Here is a 26,346-nt window from a genome sequence, read left to right as displayed (position 1 = left end):
CTGTCAGTTTTGTGCTAGATTTAACCAACGCACTATTAAGCGTCGGTATATTTTTGCATCCAGGTATTTTGGAAAGAGATTTAACTACCCAGAAATGTCTTCGGATAGCAATCCGACTACCGGAGTACATAAGAAACGCAAAGAAAAGGACAGAGAAAGGCAGTCGAGAGCCAAAACCGACGACGAAGCTTCTCCTAAGCCAGTCGCCGGTACTCAGTGAGGCGCTTTCGCTGCCCCTGATACCCGCTACCATTGAGTCCGGTATGCTGCAAGATATTCAAGGTATTGGGCCGATGGATGTATCTCCCTCTGATGGGTCCGGAGCCGCTGAATATGCACCGGCTTCTGAGGCTGTATTCAGACCTCAACATTTTTATATCAAACTGAAAACTGCAAAATCTAAGGCAAAAACACCTTCTAAAACTAAAAAAAAACAACGCCTGAGCCATGTGCATAGGTCTTTATTCCTAAAAACAGATTATCAAAATGGCTGAAGACCTTATTACCTTGATTTAGGGGTACCCATCCCCCTCCAGATAAGAGGCCTAGGCAAGACACTGACTATGAATCTAAAGATCAGGTTTCTATTTCTTATGATTCCTCTTCTGATCAGGAATTATCTTTACTTCCCTGTGAGGATTCTGATGCTGAGGAGTCTATTCCATCTGCATCTCCTCCAGAGGATTTGGAGAAACCTTGCATTCTTTGAGGGAGCATTTTCACTGGGAGAGTGAAGACTTCTCAGAATCAAAAAAGAGGCTCAGGGATTTCCTTCTCCTTCCTCAGCACAAGCCTTTAGCCATTCCCCCTGTTTTAAACATTGTGGATGATGTGTTTTCGGAGTCAAGCCTGACCCCTGACTCCTTACCTCCGGCACCCAGTAATCCTAACCGGTATTACAGGGTCCCAGACTCTCATAAATTTTTATTTAGAAACCCTGCTGCTGATCCTGAAACTATTTCACAGGGTCCAAAGGGAGTTAAGGCCTCAACAGCAAAAAAACCCTGCCCCTTCCGACAGAGATTCAAGGGCACTGGACAGATGGGGAAAAAGGTTTATACATCTGCAACCTTGGCAATCCGGACCTTAAACTGTCAATTTCATATGCTCAAGTACCAACAACATGTTATAGGATTGCTGAAACATAAAGTGATGTTGATTTCAGAATGTGCAGTAAATAAGGAATTGCAGGAATTATTGCATGCAGCTGAACAGGTTGGAAAGCATACTTTGCAATGTGTTTTTGATTCTTTATAGGCCTCCTGCAGGGCCGCAGTTACTGGCTCTGTGATTAGAAGGCATGTCTGGTTAAAGGAACAAAATTTGCCTGATCATGTTAAAGCTAAATTGCTAGATGCACCTTTACAGCATGATTCTCTGTTTGGTATTAAGGCAGAAGAGGTTTTAAAGAAAATGGAAGACAAAGCTAAGTCTATGCAAACTGTTAAAGGTTTCTTACAAGTGCAGCCACCTAGATTCAATAGACACTGGCCTACAAAAAATTGGTCCTTTCCTGTGTCAGACAGAGCTCAAAGGGGCAAATCCAGATGCCCTAAGGGTTCCAGGTACCAGGCTCAAGACTCATACAGGTCAAAGCAATGGGGCGCATCCACCTCCAAATCAGGAGGAGATAAAGCGCAAACCTACAGAAAGCAATCCCAATGACTTCCCTCTGCCTACACCAAGCACTTATCTTTTGGCAGCACCCATAGGGGGAAAATTAGCACTTTTTGCTCAAAGTTGACAGTTAATAACCCAGGACAAGTGGGTACTAAACATCGTACTCACAGGGATACAGATTCCATTTCCACACTCTGCCAATGACAAATGGTTGGCCAGATCTGCCAAAAAAAACAATGGACAGAGGCACAGAAACAAGTTACGTCCCTCATGGATATGGCGGCCATTCAGACAGTACCAGAACAGGAAAAAGGACAAGGTTTTTACTCAAGACTGTTGGACAAGGCCTGGTGGCCAATACTGGATTTATCGATTTTGAGCACATACCTGGACATTCCAAAATTCAAAATGCTCACCTTGCAACAGCTTCTGCCCATGCTAGGCAAGAATGCTTGGCTGGTGACTTTAGACCTAAAAGAGGCATACCTGCATGTCCCAATAAGGCAGTCGTGCAGAAGATACCTCAGATTCAAGGCTGGATTAATGCATTACCAGTTCTCTGCACTGCCCTTTGGCTTATCTACTGCACCCAGGGTCTTTACAAAGTGCCTGGCACCAGTAATTGCATTTTGCAGACAAAGAAGTATTCAAATATATCCTTACTTGGACGACTGTCTCATTCAACCAGAGAACAAGGACACTCTTCTACGACACCTGGCGTTTATGAAAAGGCTTTTAACATGCCTAGGGTACACAATAAACGAAAAGAAATCACAACTGGTACCCTCTCAAAATATAACATTTCTGGGTACAAGCTTGAATACAACTGCTCAGATGGCTTTACCTCATGCCAGCCAAACAGACAACTGACTACTTACTTCAAACTGATGGCAACAAAAACCCAGTCTTCTGCAAGACAAATTCTGCAGGCTCTGGGGTTCATGGCATCCTGCATCCTACTAATTCCATATGCAAGACTGCATATGAGGAAACCTCAAGTGGTATCTAAAAAGTTTATGGAGTAAACATTCACAGTCTGGAAGCAATGATTCCTCTCATCCCCTGCCTGCAACAGGAGTTTCTGTGGTGGGCAAAGCCCTGTCACCAGAACATGGGACGGCCCTTCACTCTACCCCCTGCCAGCCAAACCTTAACAGATGCATCAGATTATGCCTGGGGGACCCACATGGCAGGAAGATGCATTCAGGGCATATGGGCACCAAATCAAATGCATCTACATATCAACCAGAAAGAGATGCTAGCTGTTCAAAATGCCCTAACAGTCTTCAAGGACTTACTTAATCCAGGACAACTACTGATAAAGATGAACAACACCACAGTCTTGGTACATAAGCAAGGGGGCACACACTCATAACCCCTTTGCAGATTAGCCATGGCACTGTGGGACACAGCTTTGACCTACCAAATAAATCTTCAAGCTCAATTCCTGCCAGGAAAACAAAACACTCTGGCATACGATTTAAGCAGAAACCTTATGGATCCTCATGAGTGGAAACTAAATCCACAAGTCTTCAGTATGGTAGCAGAGAAATGGGGGAACCCAGACATAGACCTATTTGCCTGTCCTCAAAATTATCAACTGAAAAGATTCTGCACAAGGACTTATCACAGACAAGCATGGAAAGTGGACGCCCTATCCTTCAGTTGGAATAACCTGTCAGTTTACGCCTTTCCTCCTCTGCTTCTTCTACCCAAGGGCCTCCTAAAAGTCAGACAAGAGAAGCCAAAGATGATATTAATTGCCCTGGACTGGCCCCGCCAATACTGGTATCCAATCCTAAGGAACTTGTCTCTATACCCAGCTTGGACCTTGCCTCAAAGACCACGACGACTGTCCCAGCAAAACAATCATATCCTGCACAATCCACTACAGACTCTGAAGCTGGCACATGGCTAATCCTGTAATCATACAGACGACACCTCTCAGTAAAGCTGTGATGGATGGCGTTTTGGAAGCCAGAAGGCCTAGTACTAGAAAATCTTATGCTGACAAATGGAAGAGATTCTGTGCTTGGAATCAAGCACAAGGAACTGATACAGCAGAACTGCATATTCCTCAGATATTATAATACTTAACTGAGATGCTTGACAAAGGCCTATCTTTCTCATCAGTCAAAGTCTTTGGCTCATTACAATACAGAGCCACCAATCTTTTCTCATCCTTTACTAAAGCAGTATCTTAGAGGAGCCAAAAATGTAAGGTCTCCTAGAAGATCACCGTTACCTGCATGGGACCTCAATTATGTGTTGGAAAAGCTCACCCTTCCTCCATTTGAACCAGCTGCTACAGCTGATATAAAGTTCTTATCATGGAAGACAGCTCTGCTACTAGCAATTACTTCAGCAAGAAGAGTTTGAACTACATGCCCTCATGGCTATAGAGCCTTTTATCATATTTTACCCCAGACAGGGTGTCTCTTGAGGACAAATCCTACTTTTATGCCTAAGATCATTTCCAGTGTGGCTCTTAACCAAACAATCCATCTGCCAACTTTTTATCCAAATCCGCAGAGCAAAGGGGAGAGAATTCTGCATTCCTTGGATGTACACCGACAGCTAAGATTCTACTTGAGCAGGACTAAAGCTCTAAGAAAAAACGAGCAATTACTAGTCATATGCTGCAGGATCAGAAGGAAAGGCTATTTCAAAGCAGACAGTTTCAAAGTGGATAAGCCATTCCATCTGTTTCTGCTACTTACACCATGGAAAACCTGTGCCCAAGGGCATTAGGTCTCACTCCACCAGGGCTGCAGCTACTTCAGCAGCCTTTCTCTGAGGAGTGCCAACCAAGGACATTCTAGAGGCTGCTACTTGGAGTTTCCATTTGCCTCTCTACTCTAAGCCCAGAGCAGGCTTTGCCACTGCAGTGCTGCAGGACCTTATAGCCTCTCCTAATGCTGTTTAGCTCCAGCCTCCCAACCGTAGCTTTGAGATTCTACCCAAATGTAATGACTGCAACAGTGAAACATGAAGAACATAGTACAGTTGTGTACCCTTACCATAAATGTAGATGTTCAAGTGTCTTCACTGTTGCAGTCCAGGTTACCCTCCCGCCACCCCCCTGTCATTCTACAGTTTATCTTTCCTTCTCTCTCTTCTACAACCTATGGGGTGTATTTGCTTGTAGATGAAGGTAAAGTTTATATTGATGCATGTATATATATAAATATAAATATTTAGAACATTGCTACCTTTTTGGGGGCAAGAAAAACTAAAGAAAATGGCGTCGGCTGTATGTTTTATACCCCTGACGACCTGAAGTCATGAAGAGAAAACAGCAACTGACATAGTACCCAAGAATTTGGAATTCAGGCTGACTGAGGGCAACCTGCCAGCAGATTACCCCCAAATGTAATGACTGCAACAGTGAATACACTCGAACATCTACATTTATGGTAAGTGTACACAACTGTACTTTTCACCTATTCCTAGATACCATAGAAACTAACCTCAAAAGGCTTCTTTTGTTAGTAGGTGGTCTACTCCTCCTGCTACTCAGTCTAGGGGAAGGAGACACTCTAGACAAGCTACTACTCTTAGGACATCTGCAGCCTCCAATCCTTCCTTTCGTAGGCAACCTGGGCAAGACAGAGCTCCCTCTTTGTGACTCAGACCAGCTGACTTGTCACACCCCTCTGTCTCTGCACCCTACTCTATACTTCCCCTCCTGGCATAAGTTCATCACCGACCAGTGGATGTTATCCATCATCCAAAATGGATATTTCTTGGCTTGGTGGGCTTTTCCACCTTTCCAAGGTTTTCCACAACCACCAAAAACTCAAATTCCACTCTTCAACCCCATCTTAAGACAACTTTTAATTCAAGGCACTACCCAGCCAGTTCCTCCAGAGCACATAAGCAAGGGTTTCTATTCCAGAATGTTTCTGGTTCCAAGAAAGGACGGTCCTTGGAGACCAATCTTAGACCAGTCCTACCTCAATCTGTTCCTCGAGGTACCCATATTCAAGATGCTTTCTCTACAGGCATTACTGCCTCTTATCCCACCTCAGGCTTACATGGTTTCAGGGGATCTGGAAGATTTTTATCTGCGTATTCCCATTCACCCTTCATGCAGAAAATTCCTACGTTTTTCAATAGGCTCCTTTCATTTTTAATTTTCTGCCTTGCCTTTTGTCTCTGTACTGTGCACCCAGGGTTTTTACAAAATGTTTAGCCCCACTGATGGCTCACTGCAGGCTGGTGGGAGTTCAGATTTATCCATATCTAGACTATCTCCTCATTCTTCACAGGGACCCTCACTCCTTAACACTACATCTGCATCTGATCTCCAGCATCCTGGAAACATGCAAATTCACTCTAAATTTGCTAAAATCTCAGCTCACTCCCACCCAGGGCATAACCTTTCTGGGTTGCAGGATACAGACAGTTGTAATGACTGCCTTCATTCCCCAACAAAAAGTAGACAGCTTGCTTCAGTACCCCCTATCCCTGTTTCCCCTCTTATCCTTGACAGCCATACAGTTCCTGAAGCTCCTACGGCATATGGCTTCCCTGATCCCTATGCTTCCACTGGCCAAAGTTTACATGAGGAAATTTCAGTGGTGTCTGAAAAATCTCCAGTGCCAACACCTTCAGTCCCTAGAGGCAACCTTTCCTCTTCTGCCATGTCTGAAAATGGAACTCAGCTGGTGGATCTCACAAATTCACCTCAATCAGGGAGTCCCCTTGCAAATTCCAACCTCAGTACAGCATCTCTACACGGACACCTCAGACCTGGGTTGAGTGCTGCATCGCCCCTCCAGCCAGCACAGGGCACATGTTCCTCGAACAGACTACAGGATCGCATCAACATAAAAGAAATGAAAACCTTACTTCTGGCTCTGCAGACCTTTCAGCAGCTTCTGCTACCAGGCACACAGTCTCATCACAAACAAACACGACTGTGCTATGGTATGTCAACAAGGAGGGGGGACAAAATCCTACCCTCTGCGCTCTCTAGCAATTCACATTTGGAATCTTGCCAGTTCTCTACTGGGTGTTCATATCCCAACCTCAGAAAATGTATTGGCAGACGCTCTAAGCAGAACCATGACACTTTCTCACGAATGAATGTTACACAGGGAGGTGTTTCTGGACATTGTACACAACTGGGGCGCTCCAAAAGCATATCTGTTTGCCTCCTCCCAGAACAGACAGCTGCCCCACTTCTGCACAAGGCTACCCCATCCACAAGCATGGAAAGTGGAGGACTTCTTTTTTGGGGGGAAAGACGTATCTGTATGCCTTCCCCCAATATCTCTAAGTCAGGAAGTCTTACTGAAGATTCAGAAAGACAGACCAAAAATTCTACTGGTGACCCCTGTTTAGCCAAGACAGCATTGGTTCCCTCTTTTATTTCAGCTAGACAGGGGCAGTGACCACAAATTACCTCAAAGGTAAAAGACTCAACTGTGACCTGAACGAAAAGTACTACCTGCATCCACAGCACACCATGACTCTGTTACTCAACCGATTTTGTCCCTTGTATGTTAGGACTTCTTTAGAATGACTATACCAGTAAAACATTGTTTAAAAACTATTTGACATTAAACATGTGACAATGCAACATCAATCAACCCGAACATCCTTTCAAATGTTGCTAAAGTTGTTTAATTTAAAAACCTTAAAGCAGTATATCCCTAGCATTTGTTCTTATTTGCCACTGTAATTCTTCAACCTCGTGACAAGTTTTCCATGACTCTCCCCTTGGATCACTTTCTACCTTTTCCAATACGTAGAATAAAAATTTGTGTTTCAGTTTTTCCTCAGTGTGCCTATTGAGGGCATTATGGCCATGTTTTTTTCTGAACATCATATAAATGCTTGTAAACTTGATCTCTCAATGTTCTTTTTGTTTTATCAATATAAAAGCAGTAGCAGTTGGTACACTGAGCTGCATATATCACGCCTCTAGAACTACAGTTGTAGTGTTGAGAACTTGCTCCATATGCAGTTAAGTAAATGTTTTCTTCTTTTATGGAACCACATTTTTTTTTTTTTTTTTTGTAAGTAAATCGCCAGTGGTCTCCCCCCTAAAACTTGGAGGTGTCACACACTTTGAAAAGATGAACATTTCTGTGGCTGATATCTCTAATCCCATCAATGTCTCCATAGTATGTAAGCACCATAGCTCTTCTAAAATCCTTAGTCAACCTCCTTACTCATTTTTATAGTTTCTATGTCGTAACACTTTGCCAGTAATGGCAAATATACCCCACCTGTCCTTTTTTCATAAACTTGTTCCAGTATATTTTTTAGGAAAAATTTTTGGTAGCCTTTCCTGAGAAACATTCCCCTTTGTTTGGCACTTTTTGGGTATCATTAGAGTAGGATTCGGGTATTTTCTACTTTCAAATAATGAAAATAATCCTGTGTAATTTGTCCCTGCACTAAGTCATAAGTAAAACTGTCATTCTTAAAATAAGCTATGTTTAACTAATTTCTAGAACTTTCTTCATGTACTGCATCATAAAGAAAACAATCCATTAATTGTCTTTGCTGGATAGCATGGATCAGGCTGTCTCTATGTCTCTTTTAAAAACATTTGGCTGCTTTGGATGCCCTTTTCCTAAGAGAAGTCCTATTTGGCAGGTCTCACTGGATGTCACTGGAAGGAAGATTATTTTGCTTACCATGGAAATCTCTGTGGTGGTATCTAGCGTATTGCTTCATTTCTAGGTCTGCCAAGTAACAAAGAGGTACCCAAATAGAATGTAGGTGGCTGCATTGCCTTTTCAATATTGCATTCCCTGTTTCCACCAACTTTGCATCATAGAATGATAATTTAGTGCAGCACCCACAATCCTGAATACAGGATATGTTTTTTCTCAGTGTGCTAAGCCTGGAAGGCCATCACAATAGATTGGTGTACTGTTGACATGATCACCAATAATTGTCTTGGAATTGTTGAGTCCACTCCCAGGAGGAGTTCTGCAGAAAGACCAGCTGGTCTTCATGTGCAAGTGACTCAGACTGTTTTTGTCAAATAGTCATAAAGTAGGTTTCTCTCTCATTTAATGGTGGCAGAGGAGACTTTGCTTTGTCCTGTACTGGGTCTAGTGCTTCCATTGAGTATCTGATAACGCAAGACATCAGGTGGCAATTTCCTTGTGTGTGTGGGGAGGGGGGGGTGTCATACCTGTGGATATTGTGTGGAGTTTGCACAGTTGCTTAAAAAAAATACTGGTGTCGCAATGAAACTTTACTTATCTGTCAGCCCTTGCGCTATACAGTCTGGAAAAAATGTTCGTATTTCATCATACTAGTTTGCAAGAGTAGAAGAGCTTTATTGATCTTTTCTTTTTGTCCTTGTATAGTACATTTACAACTGGTATGGGAGGAAAGAGAAGCATTTACAGGGGTAAAAGCTTTCCTGCTTTGCCTTCCTTTTCTGAGTGGGCTTTATGAATGCATTTTAATTCTAGTTGTAGCTGGGAATTTTAAATAAATGGCATGACATTGGAATACCCATCTCTTTAGGAATCGCGTCACTCAGACGTTTCTGTGGGTTTTAGGGAATTACTGCACACCAGTCAGAAAGGTTAAATCTTTGTGGGAAATGTTCTACTTTCAATTATGTGCTCATCAGAATGAATGTTAGTACAAGGTGAGTAGTATTTTTATTTTGTAACACGTGATGATTTTGCTGATCTGCATAAGCAGATTGACTTCAGACATATGACTATGCTTTAGTATATACAATTCACTGGCAACAGAAAGCCATTGGTTGTGTCTTTCAGTCTACCAGAAACTCATTTCTTTTAGCATCATCCCACATCGAGCTGTGGGTCACTGATTGGTTTCCCCATTTTTCTCTTTTGATTGCTTGTTTCTGGTACTTTAGATGCTGTTGATGGAAAAGAAGATAAAACTGCTGCTCCTGACTCATCAGTTAAACAGTCAACCCAGGTTTATTCAGCAAGTATGTCTGCATTTGATCCATTAAAAAACCCAGATGAAATCAACAAGAATGTTATCTCCTCCTTTGGGCTGACAGAGGACCAAGCAACATGTAGGTAGCCCTTTTTATTGCACAAAGGAATTGTGGAAGATTAAAACAGTGTAACTGTATAAAGTAACTATAATTTGTAAATTAATTTTAACCAATTATCTGGTGTTTCTTTCCGAACTTGAAGTGGGTAAACCCGAGTGAGACCAAATTTGATATGTAGAAAGTATTTTGCTTCCACTAAGGATGAAAAAAGCTGTTCTATTTGTCGCAGCCCCTTAATTATTTAAGTTATTACTCAGTAAGTGAACTTGGTCCATGTTTTACTTTTTTCAGCCAATACCCAAGCTACAAGAAGTATCAGTGCCTTACTGGTATTAACAGTTTAGAGTAGCCAGCTCACCTGGGATGTTTTTGGGAGCTGGGAAGAAACTGGAGTACCCAGAATAAAATGCTTGCAGACATAGCACCCATGTCAGGATTTTGAAGCCTTGGTCCTGTAGCTGTGAAGTATTAATCGCTTATCCAACATGCCATGCAATCAATGGTAGATTAGAAACAAAAGGGTATTACTTTTGCCTATGTAGTTGTGAAATTACTTCTACAGATAGAAACATTTGCAGAAGTTTCCATTGGCTGCAAAACTTGGCCATTTCTGGAGTTGAAGAGGGCAGCAGTTTTTCTAATATACATAATAAGTGAAAAGGTCCTTCTCAGACAGCTTTCAGTCACAATTTGGAGTACAGGAGGGTAAGTACAACATATATGTGTGGGCAATTCAGAATAGCCAGTCAACCAGCTTGTTTTAGGAAATTGGAAGAAAACCACCATACCCAGAGGAGACAACAGACATGAGCAGAACGTGTAAACCACACAGCTCTCGAGTTTTTAGGCAGAGGTTTTACTTCCAGTCCACCATGCTGACCTACAGCAGGCACAAATACTTTAATAATGTTTTTTTCCCTTAGTTTAACTAAAACTGATAGATAAAACTTTGTTTAAGCAAGTGTTACAAACTGATTAACAAACTATTTAAGACATATAACATCAGTTTTCCTTTTTGTATTTCTTGCTTTGCAAACTTTATTTAAAGAAGTAATTACATTGCAGTCGAAATCTGATTCTTTGCCCTTCTGGTGGCATAAAGGGATAAAGCCCTCACTACAGCCCAGAAAACCCAGGTTCCGTTAGTGGCTCAGTGACTTAAGAAGTGGCAGGGAGGAATGGATAGAGGTTGCATGGACATTCTTCATAACATCCCTGGCTGCAGACTGTGTAAAGGAGGGAGCAGGGGGGAACATGGCTGATCTTCCATGGAGAGGGGCAAGACATCACGCATTTCCATTGCACACTTGCCCTTCAAGAGATAACTATGCAACTGGAGGAAGATGTGGAAAATGGGTTAGGCCTTAAAGCGAACCCCTAACCCTGGCAGATTCAGATAGCAGCCCCCCCTCCAAACACCTTTTGGTTCCACATCAACCCTCGTCACAATTTGAGTTAAGTCTTAGCAATGTATGTGGGGCACTGGGGCACCTGTCTGAGTGAAGCAGGGGAGCATACCATGTTCAAAATAAAATAAAATCTGATTTTCTGTAATGGTGAATACTGACTTGAGTATTTCAGTCATTCTCTTATTTTTCTCTTTGATTTTAATAGAAATTTATTTTGAAATCTCTTTCTAAATGTTTTTTTTAACTTTGCATTTTGCGAACACATATTCAACTTGTACATATAGTTCTGCAAGGTATTTTCAGAGTATTTTTTTCTTAAAATTAGTTCTGTAAATTTCATGCTTAAAACAGAAAGCTTCAGTATAAACAAAAGGTAGGTGGAAGTGTTTCACATTTGTTGCAATGTTGAGAAAGTTTAGAACATCTAAATTGCGATATCTTAATTTAGTCCATGCTACTGTAATACTTTATTGCAGCTTGTTTAATTTTCTTCTTTCATTCTTTGTGGCAACTATGATCTCATCCTTATAAGTCATATTAGTTTAGGGCTTCCTCATCAGGAAAAGTTTGGGACTCTGTCCTAGACATTGTTGAGGATTGACCCACTTCTGTCATATGAAAGTTCTGTACAATACTGTAGCTGTAGATCTGTAGATGAGGATATGCCCCTGTGTATCAGTCCAACCCTCTTTCCCCTGGACTGGATCAAATGGTGTGTTTCTTGGTTTACAACCTTTAGCATGATTGCCACAGGTCTGTTGAAGAATCACTGGCGGTGTGCTTTTTGGGATAAGGGGGTGGTGTATAGCAGCCAGGGAAAATGTGGAGTGCTTGAGAGGTCCTTGTGTCTGTAGCTTTAGTGGTAGAGGTTATGAAGGATGGGCCCACTCCTATACCTCTGTCATTATAGAAGTACATAGCTTTCATTTATGCATTTTTTTAGTTTGGTTGCTCTTTCAAGATAGCTTTAAGATACTTTGACATTTCATATTTTGCCCTATGTGGCACAAGTCAGTTGACATTTCATTGCTAAGCAGTCCTCAGAAGATTTGTTGAATCTGTGGTTTACTTACATTTTTAAATTGTGGTGGCCCAGTTTGTAGGGGTGCTAATTTCATTTGTATTCTAAGATCCATTTAAACACTTAGAACAGATATTAAAAATGAGGCAGACTTTTGATGGTTTCCTTACAATAATCTGCTTAACCATGTTTTTCTTGTAAACTAGTATAATTGCAGAAACTACATCCATCAGAATATAATTGCTGAATAATGCTGTGTTTGAGAACGTGAACTCATTTTTTGTGGCCGTTTAGAATTTATATTAAGTGTCTCGCAGCTTTGCATTGGAAGGTACAAGAACTGCCTAGGCAAAAGTTTTGCAAGGTTCAGTTTCTCTTAAAGCCACCTTAACTAATGGCTGAGGTCAGTGCAAAATCAGTGAACAGTTTCTCTGTATTCCACTTCATTCATGTTACCATATTGGGAAAGCATTCAACGATGCCCATTCCTTGTTACTCTGAAAAGAGAACATCTTTAATTTTTTTAGGATACTTATTAATTTAATGTCAGGGACCCTTTTTGATGAGTGTTTAGTAGGGTATTTCTTGTACTCTTTCAGAATTTGGCATCTTTTTTTCCTGAAAAAGGCATAGTTTCAGGAGTGTCTCTGTCACTAGCATTGAAAAAGCATGATGATTGTAGAAGCATCTACATTTCTGGTTTTGGTTTTCAAAAAATAAAACCAAACTATAAGGAAGATGATGTTTGTGGTTAGGGAAGGGTGCCGAGTGTGCTCTGCCTTTTTTTTTTTTTTTTTATTTTGAGTGTTATCAGATGTGCAAAATTATTCGTTATTCTAACCTCCCAAGCTAGCTGGTCATGCTGTCAATTTACTGTTAAGATAGCCTTAGTAGAGTACAAATACTTCCTTCACGGAAGAATGGCATATTTGTACATAGTTGTTTGTTGGATTGCTTGTTCAATTTTTTTGCTACAAGAGTAAAAATTTGATATGGTTTATTAAATTTGTGATGGAAATCAAGGATGACGTGGAGAGAGGATTGGCTTAATGATGCTGATTATTCCCCTGTAATCCCCACTTTGTTAGATGCCATTTCTTATTTAAGGCTTGCTATTCAGAATGTGATTTCTGTAAAAACTTGTCAATGCTCAGCAGTCGGTCTTATGAGATCTTTTGGCATCTTTACTTAACAACTGTGGTTTATGCCTCAGAGTTTAAGGGAGTTCTTCACTTGAATTGTACCAAGAATGTGGATGTTCTTCGTGTTTCACTGTTGCAGTCATTACATTTGGGTAATCTGCTTTCAGGTTGCCCTCATTCGGCCTGATTAACAAAGTCTTGGGTCCTGCGTCGTTTCCTGTCCCTTCTTCCATGATGTCAGGGGTATAAAACATGCAGCCGACGTCATTGCATCAGTCTTTCTTGCTGTGTGGTACCCATAGCAGAAGCAGTTCCCAAGTGCTGGTCGGCAGACTCCTGAAATTTTCGTTTTCGAGTTTAAGAACCGAAGTCTTCAACTTAAAGCTAAGAACCTCGTTGGGGAAACTTTTTCTTGCTCCTTACCGATGTCATTAAAAGTTAATAATTGCATTACTTGTGGAAAGCAAATACCTCATATAGATTTTCATTTGTACTGTATTCCTTGCCTGGGCCCTGACCACGACATACCTCGCTGTCGGTTTTGTGCTTTATTTAATCAGCGCACTATCCGTCATCTGTATATATTTGCCTATAAATATTTTGGTTCTCTGTTTAATTATCCAGACATGTTGTCGGTTAGCCATCCGATTACCGTGATTCCGAAAAAATGCAAAGATAAAGACAGAGACAGGCCACTGAGGTCCAAAACTGCCGACGATGCTTTCCAAAGCCAGTCGCCAGTTCGCCGGTACTCAGTGAGGTGCTTTCGCAGCCCCTGATACCTGCTACTTCTGATTTGCAGGCCTCTACTGAGACCCATTCGGAGTCCGTAATGCCGCGAGATACTTCAACTATGTAACCCGCGGATGTCTCTACCTTGGATGGGTCCGGAGCCGCTGTGCAGGCACTGGCTTCTGAGGGTGTATTCAAGCCTACAGACTTGCATATTAAATCGACACCTCCTTCATTACTAAGGCCTAAATCTCGATCCATGTCTAAAAAAACCGTCGCTCAGGCCACATGCTCAGGCCCCTATGCCTAAAAAACAAATGATAAAAATGGCTGAAGATCTTATCATTTTAATCAGGGATAGTCAACCCCCCCCCCCCCCCCCCCCCCCAAAAGAGGCCTAGGGCTGAGCTTGATTATGAATCTTCTGATCAGGATTCTGTTTCTTCTGACTCTTCTGATGACCTGGATTTGTCCATACCTACTTATGAGGATTCTGATGCAGAGGATTCTATTCCCTCTGCTTCTCCTCCTGAGGATTTTTCTTTTGGGGAAACTTTGCATACTTTAAGGGAGCATTTCCACTGGGAAAGCCAGGAATTTTCTTATTCAAAAAAGAGGCTTAGGGATTTCCTTCTACCTCAGCATAGGCCTTTGGCTGTACCTCCTGTACTAGACATTGTTGATTGTGTTCTCGGAATCCAATTTGGCCCCTGATTCCCTGCCTCCTGCTCCTAGTAAACCTTGACAGATGCTTCAGGGTTCCTAAGTTTCACAAGTTCCTTTTCAAAAATCCTGTTGCAGATCCAAAGACTATTTCTCAGGGGCCCAAGGGCATTAAGGCTTCTACTGCTAAAAATCCTACCCCTTCTGATAGAGACTCCAGGGCGCTGGATAGATGGGGTAAAAAGGTTTATACTTCTGCAACCTTGGCAATCAGAGCTTTAAACTGCCAATTTCATATGTTAAAATATCAGCAAGATATTATTGGACTGCTTAAACAGAAAATGATGTTGATTCTTGACTATGTGGAAAATAAAGATTTACAGGACTTAATGCATTCTGCTTAACAAGTTGGAAAACATACTTTGAAATGTGGTTTTGATTCTTTAGAGGCCTCTTACAGGGCTGCTGTTACTGAGTCTGTGCTTAGAAGGCATGCTGGTTTAAAGAGCAATCTTTGCCTGATCATGTTAAAGCTAAATTGTTGGATGCTCCTTTAAATCAGGACCACCTGTTTGGCAACAAGGCTGAATAAGTTCTTAAACAGATGGAAGATAAAGGTAAATCTATGCAAACTGTTAAAGATATTTTACAAGTGCAACCTCCGAGATTTAGTAGGCACTGACCTACTAAGAATTTGTCCTTTCTACTCCCTTCCAGGTCCTCTCAAGCCAAACCCAGACACAGCAAAACCCCAGGTTTCAGTCCCAGGGGACTCCCAGAACTAAGCAGTGGGGGGCCTCCACTTCGGAATCTGGAAATAGCAAGACACCCCCTATGGTAAACAGTCTCAGTGACTTCCTTTTAAAATTCCCAAGCACTTATCTTTTGACCGCCCCTTTGGGAGAAAAGATTACTCTTCATGCATAACCCAGGACAAATGGGTTTTAAATAATAGTGTCCCATGGATACAGATTTCATTTCCATACATTACCAACACCAAATGGGTGGCCAGACCTGCCCCCAAATCAGTGAGCAGAGGCTCAAAAACAAGGACTTTCCCTCTTAAGCATTGGGGCTATTCATCTGGTACCAGAAGAGGAAAAGGGACAAGGTTTCTACTCCAGACTTTTTCTGGTACGCAGTAAAGACAAATCATGGCGTCCAATCCTGGTCCTGTCTACTCTAAACACCTTTCTAGAGCTTCCAAAATTCAAGATGCTGACTCTTCACCAATTACTTCCTATACTAGGCAAAGACGCCTGGTTGGCAACACTAGATTTAAAAGAAGCATACCTGCACATCCCAGTCAGGGAATCTTGCAGAAGATACTTAAGCTTCAAAGCAGGCTACACGCATTATCATTTCTCTGCACTGCCCTTTGGCTTGTCTACTGCGCCCAGGGTATTCACAAAGTGCCTGGCTCCAGTTATTGCATTTTGTAGGCAGAGTATTCAAATATACCCATACCTGGACGATTGTCTAATTCAGGCAGAAAGCCAGGGCATACTTTTGAATCATCTGGCGTTTGTAAAAAGGGTTATAACTTGTCTGAGGTACACCATAAATGAAAAGAAGTCACAACTGGTACCCTGTCAACAAGTTACATTCCTGGGAGCAAGCTTGAATACAACTGCCCAGATGGCTTTTCTCATGCCAGAAAAGCAAATTCATTTGGTAACCTATTTTAAACAAGTGGCCACAAAAACCCTGCTGTCTGCAAGACAAATACTGCAAGCCTTGGAGTTCATGGCCTCCTGCATTCTTCTAATTCCATATGCAAGACTGCATATGAGGAAACTGCAGTGCTATCTAAAAAGTCTATGGAGTCAACATTCTCACAACCTGGAAACAATGATTCCTATCATACCTTGCCTACACCTGAAGTTCCTCTGGTGGGCAGAGGCCTGCCACCAAAACAAGGGACTACCATTCACACTACCCCCTGCCACCCAAACCCTAACTACAGATGCATCAGACTATGCATGGGGGCTCCCATGGCAGGGAAGTGCATTCAGGGCAAATGGAACTCAACTCAAATGCACCTACATATCAATCAAAAAGAAATGTTAGCTGTACAGAATGCTCTGACAGCCTTCAAGGACTACATTCTTCCAGGACGACTAATGGTAAAGATGGACAACACCACGGTTATGTCATACATAAGCAGGGGGGTACACAGTCCTACCCCGTCTGCAGACTAGCCATGGCATTGTGGAACATAGCCTTGAGCTACCAAGTGCACCTACAAACTCAATTCCTGCCAGGAAAATTGAATACACTGGCAGACGGACTAAGCAGAAACCTCATGTACCCACATGAGTGGAAACTGGAACCAAGGATTTTCAACATGTTGACAAGCGAATGGGGGAGCCCAGACATAGATCTATTTGCCTACCCCCAGAACTATCAGTTGGACAAGATGTCCTTCAAGAATGCAACTGCAGTCATAACATATGGGTTGTCCTGCCTCAGGCAGCCCTCGGTCGGCCGGATTCCAAAGTCTGGGTCCGACGTCGGCTGATGTCGCATTTCTCTCCGACGTCAGAGCGGCTGGAGTATATAAGCATCAGCCAACGCCATCTTCTTCAGTCTTTCTTGCCGCGCGGTGCCCAAAGCAGAAGCAGTTCGCAAGTGCCGGTCGGTCAGCTCCTGTATTCTTCGAAACCGAAGTCATCAAAAAAGCTAAGTACCCCGTTGGGGATCTTTTCTTGCCTCAGCCGATGTCAGAAATTACTGAAAAAGTAAATAATTGTTTGTCTTGTGGTAAACAAATACCTCATAAGGATTTCCATTCTTGCTGCCTTCCTTGCCTTGGCCCAGACCACGACGTCTCGGCCTGTGCCGCCTGTGCTCGCTTTAATAAGCGCACTCTCAGGCGCCGGGTGGAGTTCGCTGAAGACTTTTTCAGCGAAAAATTTGATTATATAATGCCGTCGGAACAACCGACAACGCATACTCCTAAGAAAGGAAAAGACCGGGACCGACATCCTCGGCCCGCGTCTTCCACCGACACCACTCCAAAACTTACCGCGAGTGCCCCGGTTCCCTCTGAGGCGGTTATTCCACCGCTTCGAACCGAAGACACCGCATTACCGATACCTCCGATACCGGAGGCCACTCCGACGCCAGTTATTGATTTTCCTCTGGATACTGAAACAGAGGAAATGCCCGAGACCATTGCTGTTGATAAGGTCACTCCTGCACGTGGAGCGGCTAGGCCTCCCATGTCCATGTCTATCAAGGCCTACACACGGGCTAAGGCAGCCAGCAAGACCAAGCATCTTACTGCTAAAACCTTACCTCAGCCTACTCCTGATACTCAAATCATGTCTTTGGCTGCAGATTTAATTTCCCTGATCAGAGGTTCCCAGGCCCACCCTGAGAGAGGATCCCAGCCTCCTCCTGATAAGAGGCCCAGAGTTGAACCCTCTGACCCTCTTCCTTCAGATGAAGATTCTGAGGACTCTGTTCACTCCGAAAGCCAGGAAGAGCCCTTCCAGACCTATGAGGATTCAGATGCAGAGGACTCCATTCCCTCGGCCTCTCCTCCTGAGGATATCTCTTTTTGGGGAAGTTCTGCATTCCATGAGGGAGCATTTTCAGTGGCAAGGCCAGGAATATTCAGATTCCAGAAAGCGCCTTCGAACATTCCTTAAAAACCCCCAACACAGACCCTTAGCTATACCTCCTGTGCTTGATGTTTTGGATGATCTATACTCTGACTCTAGTGTTACCCCTGATACTCTTCCTCCAGCTCCTGTCAAGCCTGACAGATGCTATAGGGTTCCAGAAACCCATTCTCATTTCTTTAGGGCCCATACTGTTGATTTAGAAACAATTTCCCAGGGGCCTAAAGGGGTTTCGGCTACCACCTCCAAAAATCCTTTGCCTTCCGACAGGGAAGCAAGGTCCTTAGAGAGATGGGGGAAGAAGGTTTACACCTCCACTACTTTATCTATGAGAGCTCTCAATTGTCTCTTTCGCATGTTTCAATATCAGGATTTCCTGTTAGATGATTTACAGAAAAAATTGGCCTCTCCTGAACCTTTAGATAGGAAGTCTTTGCAAGAGGCTGTTCATAATTCTCAGCAGGTTAGCAATCACTTTCTACAGTGTGGATATGATGCATTGGAAGCTTCATGTAGGGCAGCTATGACAGGGGTGGTCATTCGTAGATATGCATGTTTAAAAGAACAACCTTTACCAGATCATGTTAAGGCAAAACTTCTTGATGCACCCTTGGAAAAGAACAAGCTTTTTGGTGCTAATGCTAAAGATGTGTTAAAGTCTATTGAGGAAAAAGCCAAGTCAGTTCAGACAGTCAAAGATTTCCTCCAGGTTCAGCCACCCAGATTCAGCAGGAACTGGCCTTCTAAAAACTGGTCCTTTCCTAATCCTGAAAGATTTCAAAGGGGCAAAAACAGGCGTGCCCGAGGAAGAGGGCAATACAGAGGATCCTACAGGGGACGACAATGGCAACCAGCAAACCAAAGAAGTGACACAGGGGTTTCTCCTGCCCCGCAGGGACAATCTCAATGACTTTCCTCTAGTTCCGCTGACCAAGGAGCAAACAGAAGCTCCTTTGGGTGTAAAATTATCTTTGTTTTCAAAAAATTGGCACAAACTGACAAAAGACAAATGGATTTTGGACATTATAGACCACGGTTACAGGTTCCATTTTCATACCTTGCCAAGAAAACAAGGCATGCCAAACCTTCCACAAAGTCAGAGGGCAGAGGCTATCAAGCAAATTTCTCTGCTTGCTCAGATCAAAGCAATAGAAAAAGTTCCACAACAAGAACAAGGTCAGGGGTTTTATTCAAGACTGTTCCTTGTTCCAAGAAAAGAAACTCAATGGAGACCAATACTGGACTTGTCCGCTTACTTTTCTCATAGTACCAAAGTTCAAAATGCTGACTCTACAGCAACTCCTTCCCATGCTGGGCAAGGGGTCTTGGCTGATTACTCTGGACCTCAAGGAGGCATACCTGCATGTCCCTATCAGACACAGCTGCAGAAGATACCTCAGATTTCTTGCAGGGCCAGAGCGTTATCAATTCTCAGCATTGCCATTTGGCTTATCTACTGCACCCAGAGTATTCACGAAATGCCTGGCATCAGTAATTGCTCATTGCAGGCTCCAGGGGATTCAAATCTACCCGTACCTGGACGATTGCCTCATACAAGCGGACAACAAACTAACCTTGACAAAAAACTTGAATTATGTCATACACTTGCTACAGGCTCTGGGATACACAGTCAACTTTCAAAAGTCAAGACTTCAGCCATCCCAGCAAATAACCTTCTTAGGTGCCAAACTAGACACAGCCTCTCAAATGGCTTACCTGACAGAAGACAAGCAAAAGAAGTTAACTCATTACTTCAAAAGTTTAGCAAAACTCACCCAGATGACTGCAAGGAGATTCCTACAGGCCCTGGGTTACATGGCATCCTGCATTCTCCTGGTTCCACTAGCAAGACTACACATGAGAAAGCTTCAATGGTACCTAAAAAGCTTATGGTCTCAACACGGCAACAACCTAGAAGCAACTATACCGCTCATTCCATGTCTTCAAAAGGAATTTCTATGGTGGGCCACAGTAAGCCAGTCAAACACAGGTATGTCGTTCAAAAAACCTCAGATAACACAGACCATGACCACAGATGCCTCAGACCTTGGATGGGGGGTGCACATGGAGGGCAGATGTATTCAAGGACAATGGTCTCCAAAGGAAACACATCTGCATATCAACCAAAAAGAAATGCTGGCAGTAATGCATGCCATTGAGGCCTTTGGACAACAACTTCAACAAGGCCACCTACTAATATGGACAGACAACACCACTGTGATGTGGTACATAAACAAGCAGGGGGGCACTCATTCTTACCCCCTTTGCAGACTGACAATGAATCTTTGGGAAAAATCACTGAGTCTAAACATACAGTTACAATCCCAGTTTGTTCCAGGCAAAGACAATGTTCTGGCGGACAGTCTAAGCAGGAATTTCCTAGACCCCCACGAATGGAGGTTACATCCAGACATCTTTATACGACTCACCTCGACATGGGGCAGGCCGGACGTAGACCTATTTGCCTCCCACCTCAATCATCACTTACAAAAGTTCTGCTCAAGGACATATCATCCACAAGCATGGAAAATAGATGCTCTCTCATTCAACTGGAGCTCCCTAATAATCTATGCATTTCCACCTCTGCCACTGATGACCACAGTGTTACTAAAGATCAAAGCAGAGCAGCCGAAGGGGATCCTAATAGCTCCAGACTGGCCAAGACAACACTGGTACCCACTACTATGGAGCATATGTCACAACAAAACGTGGGCCCTTCCCCAATGGCCCCAACTTTTGACTCAACACATCTTCAGGACAGTTCATCCCAACATCCAGACCCTACAGCTAACAGCTTGGGAGATCCCATAAATAACCTCAATTTACCTCTCTCCAAGGAAGTTCAGCGGATACTAACAGAAGCCCGCAGACCATCCACCAGAAAGGCTTACTCAGCCAAATGGAAGAGATTCAGCATTTGGAATACCAACAAGGGTCATGATGCATCACTTTTGAGCATTCCACTCATTCTGGAATACTTGGCAGATATGCTACATAACGGACTGTCATACTCTTCCATAAAAATACATGCTTCAGCTATTTCAGCTAGATACAACACTGATCCACCTGTGTTTTCACATCCTTTAAGGCAATTTCTTAGAGGAATCAAAAATATAAAGCCCCCAAGAAAGGCACCAGTACCAGCTTGGGACCTCAATTTTGTCCTAGAAAAATTGACTCTACCTCCCTTCGAGCCAGCAGCTTCTGTGGATTTACAATTTCTTTCTTGGAAGACAGCTTTCCTGCTGGCCATTACCTCAGCAAGAAGGGTTTCGGAATTACAGGTCCTAATGGCAATACCACAGTTCATAACTTTTCACAGAGACAGGGTCTCCTTACGAACCAACCCTACCTTTCTGCCAAAAGTGGTATCTAGGGTTTCTTTAAATCAAGCAATTCACCTGCCTACTTTCTTTCCCAATCCTGAGAACAAAGGGGAAAGACTGTTACATACCTTGGACATACACAGGCAACTTCGCACTACCTAGACAGAACCAAGACCAGTAGGAAGTCTGATCAGCTTTTTGTAGCTTACGCCCCTGGAGTACAAGGAAAAGCAATTTCCAAACAGACAATTTCAAAATGGATTGGACATTGCATCAGATTCTGTTATTCCTTTCATGGAAAGTGTGTGCCAGCCAATGTCAGACCACACTCCACCAGAGCTACAGCCACTTCTACAGCATTCTTAAGAGGGGTGCCTACAAAAGACATTCTAGAAGCTGCTACATGGAGCTCCGTGCATACATTTTCCAAACACTACAACCTCCCTTTATATTCCAGATCCAGAGCAGGCTTTGCTTCGGCAGTCCTGCAGGGATTGATAGCTACACCATCCTTTTCTTAGAGCATACCACCTCCCCCAGCTAAGCTATGGTATTCAACCCATATGTTATGACTGCAGTTGCATTCTTGAAGGACATAGTACAGTTTTGTACCTACCATAAATTTAGATGTCCGATAGATATGCAACTGCAGTCGGGTTTTCCCTCCTTCCCCTCTATGCCTTGGGTCCACTCTTCTCCCTGTTATCCTTAGCTGGGGATATCTGTTATGGTGTATCTGTTTATTGCTTATTTATTTGTCTGGAAACCTATTATTGTCTTCCAATTTGATTACAGCCTTCCTTGGAGGGCACCTGGCATCTGGGGCAAGAAACACTGAAGAAGATGGCGTCGGCTGATGCTTATATACTCCAGCGCTCTGGCCGGAGAGAAATGCGACATCAGTACGCCGTACCCAGACTTTGGAATCCGGCCGACCGAGGGCTGCCTGAGGCAGGACAACCCATATGTTATGACTGCAGTTGCATATCTATCAGACATCTACATTTATGGTAGGTACAAAACTGTACTTTTTGCACAATGACTCCCCACAAACAAGCCTGGAAAGTGGATGCTCTGTCCTTCAGCTGGAAAAGTCAGCCTCTGCTTTCCTTTACTATGCTTAAAAGCCTTTTTGGTGTATTTGCTTTTGGTTGGAGGTATACCTTTGTGTTTATTTGCTCCCCATTGGGGGGCACCTGACATCTGGGGCAAGAAAAACTGATGTAATAACATTGGCTGCATGTTTTATACCCCTGACGACCTGACCTCATGGAAGAAGGGACAGCAACCGATGCAGGACCCAAGACTTTGTTAATCAGGCCGACTGAGGGCAACCTGCAAGCAGATAACCCAAATGTAATGACTGCAACAGAGAATGCACTCGAACATCTACATTTATGGTAAGTGTACACAACTGTATTGTCTGCTGTATGCCTTTCCACCATTTCCCCGCATCCTGAAATTCCTCCAGAAAGCTCAAAGGTTGAGAAGCAACGTGATCCTAATTACCCCTTGTTGGCCACGTCAAGTATGGTTCCCTTTCCTGTGGCCTCATCTGATTCACAACCCGTGGATCCTGGATCAATCCCAAGGTCTACTATCTCACCCTCAGGGACTGATTCACCCCAGTCTCCATGGCCTCAAGCTCAGCTTGGTTTCTCCACTTCCATGATTGCCAGGCTACCTGATATTTCATCTCCTGTCCGTGAGATGATTCTGGCTTCACACAAACCTTTCAACATGAAAATTTATTCTAGTAAGTGGGCTAGGTTCTCCACATGGGCCAAAGATCATGACATAGACCCTTTCTCTATGCCTTTTCCGAAGATCCTACAATACCTGACTACCCTTCTACATACAGGAGCTTCAGTTTCAATGGTTACTGTACATTTAGCAGCTATCTCAAATTTTCACAATGGATTTGATAATTCTTCTGTTATGTCACACCGTTGTGCAAAACCTTCTTGAAAGGAGTATTACATGTTAAACTCCTGTCAAGCCCCCCATAGAGCCTTGGGACTTGACTCTGGTGCTTAAGTCGTTAACAAGCCCTTCTTTCGAACCTTCTAATTCGTGTGATATGAAATTTTTGTCTTGGAAGGCTGTACTTCTAGTAGCCCTTACCTCAGCGTGAAAGAGCATCTGAGTTGCAGGCCTTGAGTGTCAAGAGACCTTACTTGATTTTCCACAGGGAAAGAGTGTCCCTACCTACTGACCCGTCCTTCTTGCCCAAGGTCATTTTTGGGTTTTCAATTAACCAATCCATTGACTTGCCATTTTTTTTCCCTCAGCATTCAAGTAGAGGGGACTATCTTTTGCATACCCTTGATGTTCATAGGGACACTTCGTTTTTACTTGAACAGAACTAAATCTTTCAGAAAAACGGATCAGTTGTTTGTGGCCTTTGTGGGACCCAGATTGGGTAGGCCTGTCTCCAAAGTGACTCTGTCTTCCTGGCTTAGAAACATCATTACCTTTATCTACCATCATAATAAACTGTCTTTACCTTCCCGAATAAAGGCTCATTCGACTAGATCGATGACTACTTCTGTGGCCTGTCATTCCAGAGCCTCTATGGATGATATCTGCGCAGCAGCCACTTGGGCAAGACCTCATACCTTTATCACTCATTACAAATTGGATTTGGCGTCCAGGGGGTGAGCATCTTTTGGTTCTATGGTGCTCAGGAATATCCTTCCTTAGGGCCACCCAGGACTGCAGTAGCTGGAGACTCGGTTCTAACAGTAAAGAATGAATAAAGATTTACAGCATCAGATAAAGAAGTTATGTCTTACCATAACGTTCCGTCTGTGTTGTAGATCTTCATTCATTACTTTCCGCCTTCTTTCTCCCTGTCTGGACTCCTTGTGGACTCTAGCATCTCCTTAGTTAAGGTATTTGCTCAGACAGTGCCTACTACTGTCTCTTTTATTACTTCTATAATATAAGGGCGGGCAAACTCGATCTGAAAATACTATGAGAGGGGCATTATGGGTAGGTCTTAGCTAAGAGTTTTTGCCTGGCGCAAGCTTGGTAACGGCCGTGTCAGTTCTGAGGACGGAACTGAAATCCTAATATTTAATGAATGAATAAAGATCTACAACACAGATGGAACATTATGGTAAGACATAACTATTTTCCTAACATATATATAAAAAGAAGTTATTAGAAAATTGGGAACATATAAGTTGACTTCAGTTTATGAGTTCTTTTGACGTAATATGATGTTCTTCGTGTTTCACTATTGCAGTCATTACACTTGGGTTATCCTGCTGGCAGGCTACCCTCAGTTGGCCTGAATTCCAAAGTCTAGGTCCGGCGTCGGTTGCTGTCGCCTCTTCCCTGATGTCAGTGCGCCAGGGGTATAAAAGATGCAGCCGACGCCATTTTCCTCAGTCTTTCTTGCTGCGCGGTGCCCGAAGCATAAGCAGTTCGCAAGTGCCAGTCGGCCGACTCCTGAGATTTTCGTGTTCGAATTTCAGATCCGAAGTCTTCATTAAAAGCGAAGTACCTCATTGGGGAAACTTTTTTCTTGATCCAGACCAATGTCAGAAAAAGTTAATAATTGTATTTCTTGTGGGAAGCAAGTACCTCATAAGGACTTTCATTCTTACTGTATTCCTTGCTTAGGCCCTGACCACGACGTTGCTAGTTGTCGGTTTTGTGCTAGATTTAACCAACGCACTATTAAGCTTCGGTACGATTTTGCATTACACTATTTTGGCAGAAGATTTAATTATGCAAAGTCGTCTGATAGCTATCAGTCTACAGGAATTCAAAAGAAATGCAAAAAAAAAGAAAAGGACAGGCATCCGAGGTCCAAAATCGACGACAAGGCTAATTCTAAGCCAGTCGCCGGTTCTCAGTGAGGCGCCTTCGCAGCCCCTGACGCCCACTACTTTAGACCCGCAGGCCGCTACCGACTCCCACGTGGAGTCGCCTAGGCCGCTGGAGGCTCAAGGTATTGGACCTTCGGAGACTATTCCCTCAGATGGGTCCGGAGCCGCTGAGCAGGCATCGGCTTCTGAGTGGGTTTTCAGACCAACTCAATTATACATTAAAACGACTTCAGCTTCAAAGGCAAAGACTAAAGCCCCCTTAAAGACAAAGAAACAAGTACAACAGCCTCATGGACAGGCTTCCATGCCCAAAAAACAGATGCTCAAAATGGCCAAAGACTTGATTACTTTGATTAGGGGTTCCCATCCCCATCCTGATAAAAGGCCTAGGCAAGAGACAGAATATGAATCTTCTGATCAGGTTTCCATTTCATCTGATTCCTCTTCTGATCAGGAATACTCTCTTCCTCCCTATGAGGATTCTGATGCTGAAAAATCTATCCCTTCAGCCTCTCCTCCTGAGGATTACTCTTTTGGGGAAACCTTGCATACCATCAGGGAGCATTTCCACTGGGAGAGCCAAGATTTTTCAGATTCTAAGAAAAGGCTCAGAGACTTCCTTTTACTACCACAACACAGGCCCCTAGCTATTCCACCTGTGTTAGACATTGTTGATGATGTATTTTCAGAGTCCAGTCTGACCTCCAGCTCCTGTTAAGCCGGACAGGTACTACAGGGTTCCTGACTCTCATAAATTCCTTTTCAAAAACCCTGCTGCTGACCCAGAAACTATCTCAAAGGATCCCAAAGGGGTCAAGGCTTCTGCTGCAAAAAACCCTACCCCCTCTGATAGGGATTCTAGGGCACTGGACAGATGGGGAAAAAAGATTTACACTTCCGCTACCTTGGCTATAAGGGCTTTAAATTGTCAGTTTCATATGCTCAAATATC

At 43.2% G+C, this 26,346-nt stretch overlaps 1 protein-coding gene across 1 annotated transcript in view; it reads left to right on the top strand.

Annotated features, from left to right (window-relative positions):
- The window catches only part of TFG (trafficking from ER to golgi regulator), a gene marked incomplete in the record, with an annotated part of 640,805 nt that overhangs the window by 86,471 nt on the left and 527,988 nt on the right, over positions 1-26,346 (top strand). The window contains 1 exon segment of the mRNA XM_044071645.1: positions 9,485-9,652. Within this exon segment, the coding sequence (XP_043927580.1) occupies positions 9,485-9,652 (168 nt within the window).

Source organism: Protopterus annectens, chromosome 5.part0 (assembly GCF_019279795.1).
Source record: "Protopterus annectens isolate FY-2018-M chromosome 5.part0, PAN1.0, whole genome shotgun sequence".
Taxonomy (NCBI): domain Eukaryota; kingdom Metazoa; phylum Chordata; order Ceratodontiformes; family Protopteridae; genus Protopterus; species Protopterus annectens.
The sequence above is the reverse complement of the archived record's forward strand: the minus strand, read 5'-3'. Positions and strand labels throughout refer to the sequence as shown.